At 53.6% G+C, this 13,935-nt stretch overlaps 1 protein-coding gene and 1 long non-coding RNA gene across 3 annotated transcripts in view; one reads left to right on the top strand and one right to left on the bottom strand.

The window, feature by feature from the left end:
* Positions 1 to 242: 242 nt before the first annotated feature.
* LOC104846231 (uncharacterized) lies at positions 243 to 9,704 on the bottom strand. 2 transcript variants are annotated; one of them, XR_010317407.1, is made up of 4 exons: positions 9,500 to 9,704; positions 4,744 to 9,027; positions 3,603 to 3,672; positions 243 to 2,138 (listed from the first exon to the last, which is right to left on the bottom strand). It is a non-coding gene; the product is annotated as an uncharacterized LOC104846231 (long non-coding RNA). The 2 variants fall into 2 exon arrangements; XR_010317408.1 differs by having other exon boundaries at positions 250 to 2,138; positions 4,744 to 4,863.
* A 342-nt stretch (positions 9,705 to 10,046) lies between these two features.
* LOXL1 (lysyl oxidase like 1) overlaps positions 10,047 to 13,935 on the top strand; it is a 28,763-nt gene continuing 24,874 nt past the window's right edge. Inside the window, exon 1 of the mRNA XM_010593738.3 lies at positions 10,047 to 11,190. Within this exon, the coding sequence (XP_010592040.2) occupies positions 10,047 to 11,190 (1,144 nt within the window). The remainder of the gene's footprint in view (positions 11,191 to 13,935) is intronic.

The raw sequence follows: 13,935 nt of genomic DNA, 5'->3' as shown, positions 1-13,935 counted from the left end.
CCGTGACGCAAAGGCTAAGTGTTTGGCTGCTAATGGAAAGGTCAGTGGTTCGAACCCATCAGCCACTCTGACGGAAATAGACGTGGCAGTCTACTTCCATAAAGACTACAGTCTTGGAAACCCTAGGGAGCAGTTCTACTCTGTTCTGTAGGGTCCCTATGAGTTGAAATAGACTTGACAGCCATGGGCATGAGTTGGTTGGTTGTGGGGTACTTTCAGTTACTAGCCCTTATTAAAAACCCACAATAATTAAAATAGGGCAATACTAGAATAAAAATGATCTGATAGGCTAATGAAACAGAATTGAAAGCCCAGCCAAAGAAAAAAATATTCAGTATATGGTTAAGGTGGCCTTTCAGATCCCCGGGAAATGACAATTCATTTATGATTCATGTTGGGATAGTAGTAGTTTAATTTTTTTTTTTGAGTTAAGTTCTTACTTCTCATCATACATAGAAATAAAGTAGTTAAATATAAGAAAGTAAAATGAAATCATAAAATCATAGAAGAAAATTTAATTGGAAATTTATACATCCTTGGTGAGGGCAAAGGTCATTCTAAGTAAAACAATAAAGTCTGAGACCATAAAGAAACAATTAATAATTTGACAGCCTAAAAATGAAGCACTTCAGTACATCAAGAAACTCTATTAAAACGTGAGGCAAGTGACAAGTTTTAAAAATTAGTTGCACAATATATGACAAAGAGTGATATATGAAAAAGCTGCTAAGTGTAATAAAAAAAAAAAAGTGTAATACATCTTATAAATCAATACTAAAAAGATGAACATTACAAAGAAAACAGTCAAAGAAAATGAACAGGAAATTCACCATGTATTTATTTATTCAACAAATACTTATTAAGTACTTCCTATGTGCCAGACGGAGCCCTGGTGGCTCAGTGGTTAAGAGCTCAGCTGCTAATCAAAAGGTTGGCAGTTCGAATCTACCAGCCACTCCTTGGAAACCCTATGGGGCAGTTCTACCTTGTCCTGTAGGGTCACTATGAGTCTGAATTGACTCTACGGCAATGGATTTGGTTTGGTTTATGTGCCAGACATGATTCTAGGTACTTGAGACACAGCCATGAACAAAACAAAGATCTCTGCCCTCATGGAGCTTGCATTCTGTTGTTGTATGCCATTGAAGTGATTTTGACTCATAGTGGCCCTATAGGACAGAGTAGAACAGCCCCCACAGGGTTTCCAAGGCTGTAAATGTTTTTGTTTTTGTACTTTAGATGAAAGTTTACAGCACAAACTAGTTTCTCATTAAAGAATTAGTACAAATATTGTTTTTGTGACATTGGTTGCCAGCCCCACGACATGTCAACACTCACCCCTTCTCGATCTTGGGTTGCCCATTACCAGTTTTCCTGTCCCCTCCTGCCTTCTCATCCTTTCCCCTGGGCCGGTGTGCCCATTTAGTCTCATTTCTTTTTATGGGCCTGTCTAATCTTTGCCTGAAGGGTGAACCTCAAGAGTGACTTCATTACTGAGTTAAAAGGATGCCTGGGGGCCTTACAGTTCGGGTTTCTCCAGTCTCCATCAGACCAGTAAGGGTCTTTCTGTGTGTGTGTGTGAGTTAGAATTTTGTTCTACATTTTTCTCCAGCTCTGACCAGGAGCCTCTATTGTGATCCCTGTCAAGCAGTCGGTGGTGGTAGCCAGGCACCATCTAGTTGTGCTGGGCTCAGTTTGGCAGAGGCTATGGTATGGTACTTGTGGTCCATTAGACTTTTGGACTAATCTTTCCCTTGTGTCTTTTGTTTTCTGCATTCTCTCTTGCTCCAGATGGGGTGAGACCAGTGGAGCATCTTAGATGGCCACTCACAAGCTTTTAAGAACCCAGACACTACTCACCAAAGTAAAATGTAAAACATTTTCTTTACAATATGCCCAATGAGCTAGATGTTCCCCGAAACCATGGTCCCCATAGCCCTCGGCCCAGTAATTCGGTCCCTTAGGGAGTCTGGATGTATCTGTGGAGCTTCCATGACCTTGGCAAGGCTGTAAATCCCTGTGGAAGCAGATTGCCACAGCTTTCTCCCGCAGAGCTGTTGGTGGGTTCAAATCATCAACCTTTTGGTTAGCAGCCAAGTGCTTAATCACGGCGTCACCAGGGTTCCTCTGCTTACATTCTAGTGGGGAGAAAACCAAAAACCAAACCAGTTGCCATTAGTGTAAATAACGATAAAAAAAAAATAATTGCTGTCTAGTTGACTTTAACTCATGACTGCCCCACATGTTTCAGGGTAGAACCGGACTCCGTAGTTTTCAATGGCTGTGAGCTTTTGGAAGTAGGTCACTAGGGCTTTCTTCCCAGGCGACTCTGGGTGGATTCGAACCACCAACTTTTCAGTTTGTAGCCAAGCACTTAATTATCTTAATCATTTACTCCACCAAAGGACTCCCCTAGAACCTTCAGACACCTTGGTTTCTGATTCCCAGTCTCCAGAATTGTGAGAGAATAAAGTTCTGTTATTTTAAGCCACCCAGCTTGTGGCAATTTGTTACGGCAGCCCTGGGAAGCTAATACAGTGCTCATTACAGCACCATTTATAATAATAATAAAAAAAAAAGTTAAAATCAACAAAGGGAGGAGGTTATTAATTCAATTATGATTTATCCACATAATTCATTCACTGAAAATCTTGAAGTGGAAGTTTTATAAATAGCCGGCTGCCAACATAGGCAGAACTTTAAGGAGCTTCCTGTCAGAAGTTGCCCGCTACCGTGCAGCTCCATTTCTTGATCTGGGTGGGCAGTTACCTGGGTGTGTGCATTTGGGATCATTCATCAAGCAGAGCCCTTAGGATCTGTGCGCCTTTATGTATGTATGTGATGCTAAAATTTTAAAGTTGCTTTTTTTTTTTTTTTTAATATAAGTTCACAGATGCTTCTCCTCCTTAGGCAATACAAGAGGTTCTTGGAGAGGTCTTTTGGGGTCAGTGAAGAGTTCCTGAAAGTTCCTTCTTAGTTATGTAGATGTAACACCAGAGGCACTGCCTGCCCCAGGGAGCAGCATTTGTTACCGAACTTTCCCCGGCTCAGAAGGAGTCTTTGGGCGGTGTTTTCAGTTTAAGTCTACCCAGAGGCACCTCAGAGAAAAATGCCTAGGAATCTACTTCCAAAAAATCAGCCACTGAAAATCCTATGGAGCACAGTTCTACTCTGGCACACGTGGGGTCGCCATGAGTTGGGATCAACTCCACAGCAACTGGTTTGGGTGGTTTTTTTTTTTTTTCTTTTTCCTCTATGGCCGGAGAAAGTCTGGTTCTTCCAATACCACAAGAGGAAGTGGTTTTGCCTGAAGTGGCTGGCCTCCTAGGCAGACAGGAATTAAAGCCACCCCACCACCCCTTCCCATCTCAATTAGTGGGCTGAGATGCCCCAACTTGGATCTCTTTGCTAATCCCACCTCCCAGAGTGAAACCCACCAAAGGGGAATGGAAATGAAGACCTGTGGGCTCAGGATCCAGGTCCAGGCCTGAGGGGGATGTGGCTCTAACAGGAAAGAAGCAGGCTGGAAGCCTCCTGAGCCAGCCCCTCGCCCCCAATCCTGCATAGAGGCCATCTGGAGGAACAAAGGCTTGACCACCTACCCCTTCCTCTGGACAGCGGGAGCTCCTGTGATCAGTGGGAAATAGAAAGCAGTGGGTCATGGCAGTTACCCTAATGTGGGAAAATGTTCATGAAATGTTATTACATGAACAAAGCAGGTTATACAACATACAACAACATAGGAGATACAATTCCAATTTTTTAAAAAAGCCTGGAACGGGGCGGCCAGAGGGCTGTTTTTTCTCTTCTCGTTCTGTATTTTCTAAATTTTCTGTAATTGACATAGTTGTTTTGTAATCTGAAATTAAAAGTTATTTTTAAAAAATTAAGGGGAAGATTTCTGATATGCTATCTCCATTCTTCTTCCTTCACCCAGTTCCCCTTCCTCTCCCAGATCCCAGTGGGACAAACCTAGACTCTACAAGCACTCCTGGGGGCTGGAGATGGTGGTCACATACACTAAAGAAATACCATCAATAAAGAACCTTACTTTGTCCAGTGCCTTGGCATAACAAACCAAAAACCAAACCCACTGCCGTCGAGTCGATTCCGACTCATAGCGACCTTATAGGACAGAGTAGAACTGCCCCATAGAGTTTCCAAGGAGCGCCTGGCGGATTCAAACTGCCAACCTTTTGGTTAGCAGCCGTAGCACTTAACCACTACGCCACCAGGGTTTCATATAGGAGGAGCTTAATCTATACCCGTGACTGCAGTCCTTATCACACCCAAGAACTGCCTGCAAGGATTCCTCTTTGAGGAGAATCTCAAGTGTCAGGTGACTTGGAGGAACTTGGGAAATTGCTGTGACTCAGAAGTTTACTGAGGCACAGTGCCCTGGGGTAGGACGGCATCCTGGAGAATACAGCCTGTCCCCAGCCCTGGGACAGGCACTGCTGTGAGACTGTCCCCCAGGGCCCTGCTCCTTTAGTAGCTCACCTCCATCCTCTCCCCCAGATCACCTGCCCTTGTTCAGCTCCACTGCCTTCCCCCTTACAGCAAGCAGGAAACAAGTTCCCTCATGAGGGTGAAACAAGGATAGAGTCGCAGATGGAGAGAGGTGGATGGAGGAATGTATGGACAGATATGGAGACTGAGGGAAATAGAAATGCCTCTCAGAGGTCATGAGAGTCAGCATAATTCCATCACCTCCACCCGGGACTCCTGTGCCTGTTCACTGACCTGTAACGCAGTCTTGTCCGTGAGCTCTGTGGGGCCCTGACAGGTCTGGCTTCTCAGTAACTCCAGCAGCTAGCATCAAGCTTCTCAGTAACTCCAGCAGGCACCCAGGGAACGAGGTGACTGGGCAAGTGAATGGGTTAATGAATGAGTAACGGGAAGAAACAGCAGTAGAGATAGAGACAGTGAAGGAGTGAGAAAGAAAGAGATATGCAGGAACGGAAACACAGAGACAGGTGGAGACCGCAAGACAGGATGGAGGCAAAGACAGACTGAGGGAGACAGAGACCGAGAAAACGAATGAGTGAATGAAAAGATGGGGGGGTGTTACTGGCAAAAGAAAAGAGAGAGAGAGGAGAAAGGAGTCTTCCCTTAGTCTAACCAGGTTATTATTTGTCAAAGCCATTGTGGTCCTGCCTTCGTTCTCCTACTCGCTCTCCAGGCCTTTGTTGGGCTACGGCCCAAGGGACTGGCATCCTGCTTGGTCCTGCCACCCTCCTCCCTTGGGCAAGGGACTCTGTTGCCTCCTCCCCGTCCTGTGCTGGTTGAGCTACCTAACAGAAGAGGCCTTCCCGCCCAGCATTCCCCTGCCTGAGTCTGAGCAGGCAGGGCTGCAGGACCCCCATCACCACCCAACAAATACAGCACAAACCCTCCACCCGGCAAGGTCCCTGGGATGAGGCGCCTCTCCTCTCTGTCCCAATCCTGTAATAAGGGTGCTCCCTGCTTCCACCAGCTCCCCCCCCACCCCGGCCCTCACTGAGCGGGGTGGGGAGCCGCATCCAAAGGTTACCCATGAGCAGGCCCCAAAGCCACGCCTGCACCAAACTCTTTGGGGGGAGAGAAAGTCAGGGAGGGGGGAAGCTGGCTGGGCTGGTGGCCGAGGGGGCCGTAGGGGCCTCCTGCCTCCACTGAGCCTTGCCCCATGCCCAGACTATTATAGCAGTTCTGGTATTTCCAATTCCCCAGGGAACTTTGGGGGAGGGGCTGGATAGCTAGGAGAGAAAACAGAGTGGTAAGTGGCCAGAGCCATCGAATTCCCGAGGTCCTAGGAAGGGTGGGTTGCTTCCCTTCCCCCACCCCATCAATCCCTCACACAGGCTCTGACCTCAACCCCCCCGCCCACTTCCGGGCTGCTCCTGAGTTCCGCCCCTGAAGAGAGACACTTCCAAACCAAAGGGTCCAGCCCCCTCCACGGGCCCCCTCCACGGCTGCTTTAGCTCTGGGGACCCAAGTTCCCCCTTCCTCCTCCGCCATTGCACCAGATGTGGCTGCAGGGGAGGGGTGTGCTCAAGGCCCAGCTGGCAGTGGTCACTTGGTGGTCCTGTCCCTGCATAGTCAGCGCTTTCTGTGCCAGCTCACCCTGCCTCCTCACTCAGCACGTCCTCCAGCCCCACATCCCAGAGGCAGCAGCTGGGTCCACATCCTCCACTGCCCAGGCTGGGGCTGCAATGTCCAATTCAGCACAAATCCCACTCGCAGCCTTGAGCCACCCACCTAGGTGCCTAGGCCAGGGCTCCACAGTCTGTGGTCTTAGGGTGGAGACCCAGCGCTGCAGCCTGGGTGAAAGAGGACAGGGGCACCCTGGGGCCTGTTCTCATCCCCCACCCCATCAGAACCTTTCTGACTCACAGCGGGTCTCCTGGTCTCTTACAGCAGTGAGAGACTCAACAGCTCTGGTCCCTTCTCTGCTCTCCAAAACCTCTGCCAGTCAGGCCTGCTGGCCTCTCTCTCCCCCATGATTTTCCAGAGCCTGGAGCTCCAATGTTGGCCCAAATGGTTTCCAGTCGTGCTCGACTACTACCTGAAAGGTTAGCAGTTTCGTGGAAGAAAGGCCTGGTGATCTGCTTCTGTAAAGATTATGGTCAAGAAAACCTTACAGAGCAGTACACTCTGTAACACACAGGGTTACCAAGAGTCAGAATTGACTCAAGGACAACAGGTTTGGCTTTGGATGTTTTTGGAGTTCCATCACAGTATCACGGCATATGCTGGCTGCTCCACAGGAGTCCCAACAACAGGGCAGTCCAGCCCGGAGCTAAGCACACAGTAGGTGTATAATAAAGTCGTGCACTGTCAACAGGTTCCTTCAGCCCCATATCATGAGCCCTCCTAGGATTCCTTGAAACTGGTTCCTAGTGGCAGAGGCTGGCGGTAAGCCTCAACCACATGCCTGGGTCTTAAAAATATAAGTATGAATCCAGCCTGTAGGGACAGGGCTGCTTCCCCCACTGCCCTCCCAGTCAGCTCAGGCCCTGCCTGGCCTGGTGTGAGAGAGTACAGCCCTCATTTCACCCAGGCTCTGTACCCTCCACAGCCTGCTCAGGTCTCTTTCAGACCCGCATTCTCCAGGCTTCCACCTAAGAACACTAGGCCACCTCCAGCTACTGAGGTGCCTCACCCCGCATGTGGAGAGGAGGAAACAGGCAGGCTCCCCTGGGCTCACAGAGCCACTGGCCCTGCCCCAGCTGGGCCTTGTCAGCCACTGCGGGAGACCCAGACTGGAAGGGAGAAAGAGGTCAAAGGGAGGGGCAGAGGGGAGGGAGGAGGCGGGGCAGGGGGCAGGCGGAGGAGCCTTCCCAGGCTCTGGGCTGCGCAAGGCCCACCCCAGCAATGAAGAACACAGAAGAGAGATAAAAACAGGAAAGAGAGAAATGCACCCTCGGGAGACAAAGCCCTCTCTTCTCTCTGGAGTTAAGAGAAAAGAAAACAGCGGCTGGATGCCTGGCATTGCGCTGGGTACTTTTCATTTCATCCTCCCAAACGTGCTGCAAGAGAAGTACTAAGGTATTATTACTCCAAGTGACAGATGAAGACCTTGAAGTTCTGAGAGCGGAACAGGCTTCCCCCTGGGAGTGGCCAGGACTACAGTTATCCGGTGGACCCTAGGTCTTGGGTCTCAGCAGGGACGGCTGGCAGGGCCGAAGCCCTGGCCGGGGGAGCCTGTTTAGAGGCCCAAGCTATGTTCAGAGCAGAGTTTATTCAAACAGAGCCTAACAGGAAACTTGGCTCTCTGACTCACTCTGATTCGACCTTATTAAGAAAAAAGAAAAAGGAGCGGGAGCCAGCATCGGCTAGGGTTTCACGCAAAGAGCTGGCTCTGAGGGCTGTGCGGCTGAGCGGGACAGCGGTGCCCTGATGGTGTGGACATCTCCCCACAGCTCCCAAGTCCCTGGGCAACCCTTGCCCCCCGCCAGACACCAGGAGAGGGGTCCTCCTTCTCCATTATAGGCCAGTGGGGCACCACTACCTCGCAGCCATCTCTGTCCCCCCATCCCTCCTCTTCCCCTCCCCTCCTGGGGGTACCCTGAGGCCTGTTTCCACTTCTCCTTCTCCTCCTCTCCTGGTGCTGCTGCCCATCTGGCGTGAGGGCCCTACAGGACCCCAGGGATTCTAAGCAGCTGAGGCCAGCGCTGCAGGGGGCAGGCAGGCAGGAGGGAAGGCTTAACCCTCCAAGTCCCGGCCCTCAGCGAGCCTGCCCCCATGCCATTATGGTGTCTTGAGCAAAACTAGTTGCTCCTTGTAGGAGTCCTGTCTGGGGTCATAGAGCAAACCCCATGCCACGAAGCTGAGGGGTCAGTGTTGATTGGTTGCTGGCCAGGGGTGTTGCTGGAAGCCCCCATGTCCCCGGCTGGATTAGGAGGCTTTGAAGGTTAGATGCATGCCCTGTGTCACTGAAGCAAGCGTCAGTCCAGCAGGACAGTGCAATGGGTGAACAGAGGCTGCCTGGCAGGGCTGGGGGCAGGGCGCTGGGCCCGAGGAAAGTCCACTCTGGCTGTCTCCCCTGGGCTTCAGGAGTTTCCAAAGCAGAGGGGAAATCTGCAGGGCCCAAGCTAAGGGCAGGTTCTTCCTAACTGGCTTATAAGCACAAGAGGGAAATTTCTGCCCTCTGGGTCCCAGGCACAAGGTTGGAGAAGGCAGCCTAGGTGAGGCCTGAAAAACAGCACTCAGATTGTGATTTCTCAGGGGGCAAAATGTTCAAACTTCTGGAATCCCTCCCACCTCCACTGAGCCCAGAGGGAAAAGAGAATCCCTCAACACACCCTTAGGGGCCATCTGGCCTAATCCTCCACTGATCAGATATGACAACTGGATCAGAGAGGGGAAAGAACTTGCCCAAGATCATCCAGCGACTTAATCACAGCAACAGGACCAGGCCCCAGCTCTGAATTCCCCTCTTCCCTGTATGCTGACAGGTACCTCTGCTTCACAGTGGCCCCATCCCAGATCAAAGGTAACAGCCTCCGGGTTTCATTTTATCCATGTGTACACTCGGTTATTCCCAAGCTAGATAGAATCAAGAGATGCAGGACGGAAATCACACATGATGTATAAGAAGTTGGTCTCCCTCATAATTTCACAAGTCCTATTCAGCTCAGGGGCATACTCCCATTCTACAGACTGTGCTAGTAGGGCCCAGAGGTATGCCAGCAAGGAAAAAAGCTGAAGCTCCAGCCACCTTGTGCTCAGGGCTAAGGGCTGGATATCCATTCCTGTGGTCAGGAGTTAGAGGATGGACCTGGCTCCGCATCTCCCCAGGGGGCCCACCAGTAAGGGAAAGTGTCTCTTAGCACTGGCTTCACGGAACAAGGGAAAAGGGAATTCAGGGGTCCTGGGGAGAAGCTGGAGTGGACAGGAGTCAGGGAACCCTTCAAACCTAAACAAGAAGCCAGTAAGAAAGGTGGAGACCAGGGATGTTGGGTCCTGTTCTTTCCAAAGAAAGGAATGGTCAGGATCTGCCTGCCAGGGCCCCACTTACCAGGTCTGAGTCCCCAGAGGCCCCGGCTTATTCCCTGCCTCACTCCCTTCCTCAGAGGCAGGTCTGTGGCTTGACTGGGCGCACTAGGGACTGGGACAGCATAGCAGCTGTGGGACAGGCCACATAGCTAAAACCCGGCGGACCATAGGGCCCCGCGGAGGAAGCCCCAGCAGGCAGACCGGTCTGCTAGAAACCTCCCAACTCTCCCAGCCTGTTGCTTATTCATTCAGAGTGGGAAAGCGCCAGCCCAGCGGCCAGCCAGTACTGGGCTGGCCATGTAAGGCCCCCAGGCGGTCCTGCCCCGACCGGTGCCCTGCAGAGAGCCTCGTGCAGCCCTGGGCACCGCCCCTGCCCTGCCCTGACCCCTTGGCCTCGAAATGCTGTCATCGGAGGAGCAGTCCCGCTCGGGACAAGGCCAGGATGGACAAAGCTAGAGCTGGGGCAGGCACGGAGCCGTCCTGTCCTCGAGGTCGTTGGAAGAGAAGCACACACAGGAGGCCACTCTTGAGAGCCTCTCTGTTCACCAGGCCTCTGCAGAGGGGCCACCATGGCTCTGGCCCGGGCCGGCTGGCCGCTGGGGGCCCTGGTGTGGGGCACCTGCCTCGGCGTCCTGGTGCACGGGCAGCAGATGCAGCCGGGGCAGGGCTCAGACCCGGGGCGCTGGCGGCAGCTGATCCAGTGGGAGAACAACGGGCAGGTGTATAGCCTACTCAACTCGGGCTCAGAGTACGTGCCGGCCGAGCCTCATGGCGCCGAAAGTAGCTCCCGGGTGCTGTTGGCAGGCGCTCCCCAGGCTTCGCAGCGGCGCCGCCATGGAAGCCCCCGGCGTCGGCAGGCCCCGTCCTTTCCCCTGCCCGGGCGCATCGGCTCGGACACTGTGCGCGGCCAGGCGCGGCACCCATTCGGCTTCGGCCAGGTGCCCGACAACTGGCGCGAGGTGGCCGTCGGGGACAGCACAGGCATGGCCCGGGCCCGCACCTCCGTCTCCCAGCAACGGCATGGGGGCTCCGCCTCCGCCTCGGCTTCGGCCTTCGCCACCACCTACCGCCAGTCGCCCTCCTTTCCGCAGCAGTTCCCTTACCCGCAGGCGCCCTTCGTCAGCCAGTACGAGAACTACGACCCCGCCACGCGGACCTACGACCAGGGCTACGTGTACTACCGCAGCGCGGGCGGCGGCGTGGGCGCGGGGGCGGCGGCCGTGGCCTCGGCGGGGGTCATCTACCCCTTCCAGCCCCGGGTGCGCTACGAGGAGTACGGCGGCGGCGAGGAGCAGCCCGAGTACCCGCCCCAGGCCTTCTACCCGGCCCCAGAGAGGCCCTACGTGCCGCAGCTGCAGCCGCAGTCCCCCGACGGCCTGGACCGCCGCTACTCGCACAGCCTGTACAACGAGGGCACCGTGGGCTTCGAGCAGGCCTACCCGGACCCAAGCCCAGACGCGACGGCGCAGGGCAACGGCGGTGCCTACGGCGGCGACCCTCGCCTTGGCTGGTACCCGCCCTACGCCAACGTGCCACCCGAGGCCTACGTCCCGCCGCGGGTAGTGGAGCCGCAGCCTCCCTTCCGCGTGCTGGAGCCGCCCTACCTACCCGTGCGCAGCTCTGACGCGCCCCCGCCCGGCGGGGAGAGGAACGGCGCGCAGCAGGGCCGCCTCAGTGTGGGCAGTGTGTACAGACCCAACCAGAATGGTCGCGGTGAGTATCGGCCCCCAAAGCCCTGGTGCCCAGGGCCTCTCTGTCGGTCCGCCGGGTCATTAATGAACTGCTCTCGGCGGCCAGGCCCCTCCTTCATCCTTTACCAAAGGCCTCCACTGAGCTGCTAAGGACCCACTGCCCCCAGCCAACATCCCTAGTGGGCCCCACCTCCCAGACTTCCCCATCCCCAGGTATTATGGGTGCCAGGATTTGGCCAGGCAAGCTTTGGTCCTGACCCTAGCTTTGGGGGTAGGGAGTGGAGGGCCTGGCTGGGCTTTGGAGGAGGCGCCTTCCTGACCTGGCCTGGGTCATCTGGGGACAGAGGGAAAGGAGCCCTTCTCCCTGTCTCTCCCTCATTGCAAGTAAGTCCTCCACCCTTGGAGGTGTCCCCATGCCAGGTGAGGTAGGAAGCCTGAGACACCTGGGTCTTCAGGGTCAGAAAGGCCTGAGGGGATGCGCCTGGAGGTGTGGCAAGTTCCCCATCACTGAGCATAGTGAGCTTGGTCTGAAGGGCAGGAGGTTAGAGAGGAGGCTTCCACCCCAAGCAGGGGTCCAGGCTAGACAACCTGCTAGATGATTAAGAGCTCCCTAATTTTTTTTTTTTTTTTTTTTGTGGGGGAGGCTGAGTAGTTAAGAGCTGGCTGCTAGCCAAAAGATTAGCACTTCTAATCCACCAGCCACTCCTTAGAGACCCTATGGAGCAGTTCTACTCTGTCCTGTAGGGTCACTATGAGTCAGAATCAACTCAAAGGCAATGGGTTTGGTTTTTGGTTTTTGGAAAGGGGGAGGCTGCAAGGTGGAGACTAGCATGAGGCCAGTGAGCCTTTGCTCTGAGCCATAAAGTTTAAGGGGGCACCAGCAAGCTCAGTGATCACAATGAGTAATATTTACTACCATATTTAAAAGAAAACCAAAGTTAATGGGAAAACGTCTGTGATGAACAAAATACCAAGATTTTAAATAGAATCAGTAACTGCTATGCGGAGCCACATTGCAGCTGAAGGCAAAAGGGAAAATCAGCAGTATTGATCCTGTCTTTATTTGAAAATTTGATGTTTTGTTCATCACGGGTTTTTTGCCTTAATTTTGATTTCTTAAAAATATTGCATTAACGTATCACTTACCTTCATTACTGAGGTTGTTGGCACCCCATTAAATTTTGTGCCCCAGGCTAGTGCCTTACCCTTCTCACCCTAGTCCTGGCCCTGGGGGAGAGTCCCAGGAGGCAGCTGTGGGCCTGGGTGCGCTTCCCTCTCACTTATTTAGGGGGTGAAGAGTGAAGATATGACCTAGTCCTGGGTAGGCCCAAATCGTCTGCCCAGGAGGAGCCAGTGGAGAGGGCAGTCCTCGGATGGGCAACTCCACAGTGCTATTCGCAGGCAGAGCTACCGCAGCAGAAACACAGGCCAACTGGCGGTCTGGCCAGGGCTGGCAGCCATCTGCCCATCCTCTGCTTTCTTAGAATTCCCTGTTCTGCTCTCTCCCTGTGGGCAGTCAGTTTGCTCAGGGTCTTCTGTTCAGCTCCCCATAGACATGCATTCCACCCCTGCCTGACCTGCTGCTTTCAGGCTATAATCAGTGCCCTCTATCCATGATTCTCTGCTCCATACTGAGGTCACTACGCCAGGTCACCAGGTGAGGGGTGAGCCGTGTGGGGTCCAGGGGCCCAGGTACTGCCCCCCAGCCTCTGCCCCTTTGTCTGTAGGCAGGACTGCTGCCTGTCTCCAGCCATGCTGACTCCTGTATGGGACTCTGCTGAGGGTCCTCTGTCTCACTGGCAGATGCTGGAGCCCAAGGCTAGGGAGAGGACTGTTCCCACTGGTACCCCTCCCTCCCCGCCCCCCCACATCCAAGGTATAGCACTCAAGTTTGGTGCTGAATCCCACTTTGAGAACCTGCAGGAGGAGCTCAGGACAGGAACCAGCTGGAGGGGCCTTCTGTGATGCGTGAGGGATGCATCATCCGGTCCACCCTGGCCCCGACCCAGCTGGTCCTCCCCCAGGGACTTGAAGCCTCCCTACACAGCGTGTGCTATGGCCAGCCATCGGCTGCTCCTAGAGCCCTATCCAAAGGGGGCTAGACTTTTGTAGCAGCTTTTCTTAGAATGCAAGACCTCAGAGTGGGGCTCAGCCAGAAGGGCCCCACCCTGGGCAGAGGAGAAGACTGAGGCCTCAAATGTCACAGCATGATGTTGGCAGCGGCAGGCCTGGGACTCGGCCTCTGGGCTCCAGGCCAGTGAGGTTTCTAGGGCCCCTCTTTGGCCCGCCAGTTCTTAAGGGAGCCACTTAATTCAGAGAGGGATGGGCAAAAGCAAGGCTGCTTCTGAAGTGGGAGGGCTTGGTGCTTAGGCAGGCCTCTGGCCAAGGCCCCCAGAGCCCCAGAGTTCATTTAGGGTCAAAGACGTTTCTCCCTTGGATGTAGTATACTCAGTGCCAAGTCATGTGTGCTGATATGCATCAAATCCAACCCTGCCCTGAAGGAACACACAGCAGAGGGGGGCATTTCAGTGCTGTGATTGGGCAAGTGGGTGTTATAAGAGCCCAGAAGAGGGGGCCTCCCTAGTCAGGGAGGACTTCCCAGAGGGGCCCAAGAATAGCTACAAGGGATGATGGGTCAGCACCCTCCCCTAGTCTCGGAGGTGATGGTGTCTAGGGTGGGAGGGTATGTGTGGGGGCGGGGGGGTATGGGCAGGCTAGTTTGGAGCTCACGAAGAGGCCCAAGAGGGAGGAATACCATCTCCCCCCA

This window comes from Loxodonta africana, chromosome 13 (genome assembly GCF_030014295.1).
Source record: "Loxodonta africana isolate mLoxAfr1 chromosome 13, mLoxAfr1.hap2, whole genome shotgun sequence".
NCBI classification, from domain to species: domain Eukaryota; kingdom Metazoa; phylum Chordata; class Mammalia; order Proboscidea; family Elephantidae; genus Loxodonta; species Loxodonta africana.
The sequence above is the reverse complement of the archived record's forward strand: the minus strand, read 5'-3'. Positions and strand labels throughout refer to the sequence as shown.